This window comes from Parasteatoda tepidariorum, unplaced genomic scaffold (assembly GCF_043381705.1).
Source record: "Parasteatoda tepidariorum isolate YZ-2023 unplaced genomic scaffold, CAS_Ptep_4.0 HiC_scaffold_2351, whole genome shotgun sequence".
In the NCBI taxonomy this organism is placed as follows: domain Eukaryota; kingdom Metazoa; phylum Arthropoda; class Arachnida; order Araneae; family Theridiidae; genus Parasteatoda; species Parasteatoda tepidariorum.
The window spans coordinates 4,784-8,152 of NW_027261549.1; the positions used below are offsets into that span (position 1 = coordinate 4,784).

The 3,369-nt window shown below is 26.1% G+C and overlaps 1 protein-coding gene across 1 annotated transcript; it reads right to left on the reverse strand.

The window, feature by feature from the left end:
- Nucleotides 1-654: 654 nt before the first annotated feature.
- LOC107443500 (carbonyl reductase [NADPH] 1) lies at nucleotides 655-3,308 on the reverse strand (the record flags this gene model as incomplete). The annotated part of the gene is made up of 3 exons (XM_071188537.1): nucleotides 655-757; nucleotides 2,224-2,423; nucleotides 3,160-3,308. Coding segments are annotated over 3 exons (452 nt in total), but the record flags the coding sequence as incomplete, so codon positions are not given.
- Nucleotides 3,309-3,369: the final 61 nt, after the last annotated feature.

The following is a 3,369-nucleotide window of genomic DNA, read 5'->3' on the forward strand; positions in this document are numbered from 1 at the left end:
CACAAAAATTAACAAAGGAAATTACCTTCATAAGATTTGAAGATAAATTGATACATAAAAAAATCTTAGAGTAACAACGTATTAAGCTCAGTCATTTTTTATAAATATTTAGAGCAGCTGAAACTTACATATTTACCCAGAATACTTTTTATTTTATTTACTTGTTTATTCATTTTATTTAGGAGCAACTTTGAGTCCAGTTATGATGCTTTGAAGAATAAGTTACATAAAACATAAACTGTTACATTTTAGTCATGGCATCTACAAAGTTCAACACAATGCAATAATTTGCAGTTAAAAGGCCTTTTTTTCACCCAATCAAACTCAGCTGTCATAGGGGTTGAGACAAAGGCAGAAATTCGAATTTTTTAAATAGCTTTTTGTTTCATTTTCACAGATAAATTGATGTTGAATATCTTCTCAACTAAACATAAAAAAAATGTAAAATACTAGACCATCACCAATCAGAATTCGAGAAATATAGTATGTGGTATTTTAGATTAATTTGTTTTGTTTTTCAGGCATATTTAAACCAATAAAATTCAGCGATTAACCTTTTTTCAAAACAAGTTTGTAAAGATAACTTAGCGCATATTTCAATTCTGAAACAATGTAGAGATTAAGCAGCAAATTAAAAATTAAGATTTATCTTACTTAGAAAACCATGGAGTAATTTTTTTGTCATTCCAGATAAATTCTCCTCGTGGAGATTCCACACCAGGTGGTAAAAGAGCACAATATACAGAAGCTTCAGCACCTATTAGTTCATAATACATAACAATTAATACATAGACAATTATAATCAATAAATAATACAATAACAATAACTGCATAAAATAAGACTGCATTATAAATAAGACTGCATTATAAATAAATTTTGCAACAAAAAATTTAAAAATTTTGTTAAAAAAATAATTAAGTATACAAAGAAAAAGAGAAAAGCAGGAAGAAAATTAAAAAAAAGGTAAACATACTTTAATTTATTAATATTTTCAATAAACTAAAGCAAAATTGCATAAACTACTCAAAGTAAAAAGAAGAAAAATATTAAGCTTTTTTCAGTTGTATTTTATTATTAAAACCAGTAAAAAAAATNCCATTTCTACTTTCTATTGTTGTTCAAACAAGTGGAACAATAGACTAATTCCATTGCATTAAAAGTTTGTTAGTTTTATGTCTTCATCATAGATTGGTAAAAAGCCAGTTCTTTACATTTTATGTAAATTTAAATGAGTTTATTCAGCAAACGAATTTAATCAGACGCATCCTTTCAATTAACTTTTTAAACTTCCCTAATGTCATACTTAATGTTAACAGTTGTATTTTACTATATAGTTTATTAAACATAATAAACTATACAGTTACTTTATTTGAAATACTGCCATTCAGATTATCAAAACTTCAGCTAGTCCAAAATAAAAAGTTTAAAATTTTTTTTTTTTAATAAAAAGATGCAAGAAATAAGTTGGAAATTTTTAAAATCATATTTATAATACATTTACAAATTATTATAAATATGACTTAGGAGTAAAATGATCTTTTTGGAAGTTTTCTGTTTTTGTAGTTATGTTTAAAAGTATTAAGTGGGCAAGACAAATGACAATCCATTATTATGGAAGAATACTATAGGTGTAGTTCATTTATGTCGCACTAGAACTGCACAATGGGCTCTCACTGACAGTCAGAGAAACATCCCCGAGGATGATCCGACAACATGCCATAGCAATTTTGATCTACTGCGGAGGGGATGGCTCCTTCCCTTTGATAGCTCAACGACCAGCGAGTGAAGTCGAGCACATCAAGGGGTAGAACAGTTTAACGAGGACCAATACAGCACACTTTCGGTCCCTAGGCAGTATGATTCAAGTAGTACACCCACCCGCATACTAACCGCAGTCAGTGATGCTTGACTTCAGTGTCTTAACAATCAGTCCACTGTGGGACGAAGAATTCTATGGAGGTTAGCAATTGTCCAAATATATATTTTTAATTTAATAAATTAATAAGTAGTATAATAATTTTATCACTAAGTTCACTAATATCAGATTACCAAAGTTAAATAAATAAAAATGCAAACATTTTAACAATTTAATAAATATGAAAATTAAAAACAAACAATATGAAAATTAAAAGTCATAATATACTTTTGAAAAAGCAAGATCTAAATGTTTTCTTTTTTTTTTTACATTTATATGTGTTAGATCAGTTATACACATTAGATCAAATATTTAAAAAAAAAAGTGTAAACATTTTTAAATGAAACTTTTTTACATAAACTTACAGCATTAATTACAATATCCATATCAGGATCCTGACTGAATTTGCGATGCTGTATAAATGTAAGAGCATTCACACCATTTTTAGATACTACATATGCAGATTCACCCCAACCTTTCTGGACATTTTCCTCAGCTTTAGCAGCTCTATAATATATGAAAATAGTATATATTAATAAGAGTATATCACAATCGTTTGTCTATAAAAGCATATTTTTCAACCAATGTTACAATTATTTTCTAAATAAATATATAGTTGAATTCCTTAAAACAGGAACAGAAACATAGGGACAGAGTCAATTTGTTAGTAAACTCAGATTGCTTGTTAATCCAGAGTAGGCTAAAATTTATATAAAAATATCTCATAATAGAAATTATATAAATAAGAAAAATATAGTTACTTTTTTTCCAAAAAATAAATTTAAAAGAAAAATGGAACAAAAATGTATAAAATAAATTGTTTTAAAATGAAGTTTTTTTTTTATTGTTAATAGAATGAATAGAAATACAGATTTTCTTTTTCTTTTTTTGAAGAGATATTGAAGTTGATTGCTTGAAAAGAAAATTCATTACTTTAATCTTACACAAACAGCTTTTATTATAAGTAAAATGTTAATATGCTAAAAATCCACAATTAAATAGATCTTCAAACTAATCAACAACTTTAGGTAAATATCAAATAAGTAGATGCAAAAGAAAAATGAAGAACAAAATAATCTTCAATTTAAATAAACAAACTAAATTATACAATTTTGCATTCTGAAACTGAATAATTTTAAATAAATAAATTGCAAATTTTGAAATTTTAAATAAATATGCTTGAACTTTTATGATGTTGAAAATAAGATATAGTAAAAAAAGTAAGTAAATAAATACATCTTACTCAACAAACTCATTCATTAATTTGCTAAGTTCTTCTTCAGTTAAAGATTCAGACAAAAATCTTTGTTGTAATTCTTTTCCCGGTATACGATGTAGCAGACCAGCAGAACTGCTCAAATTTACAACCCTAGAAAAATAAGTAAAGCCAAATCAATAAAAAAAAAACAATAATATTCCTTAAGCTGTTTCATTTTAAGAACTAAAGATTGCT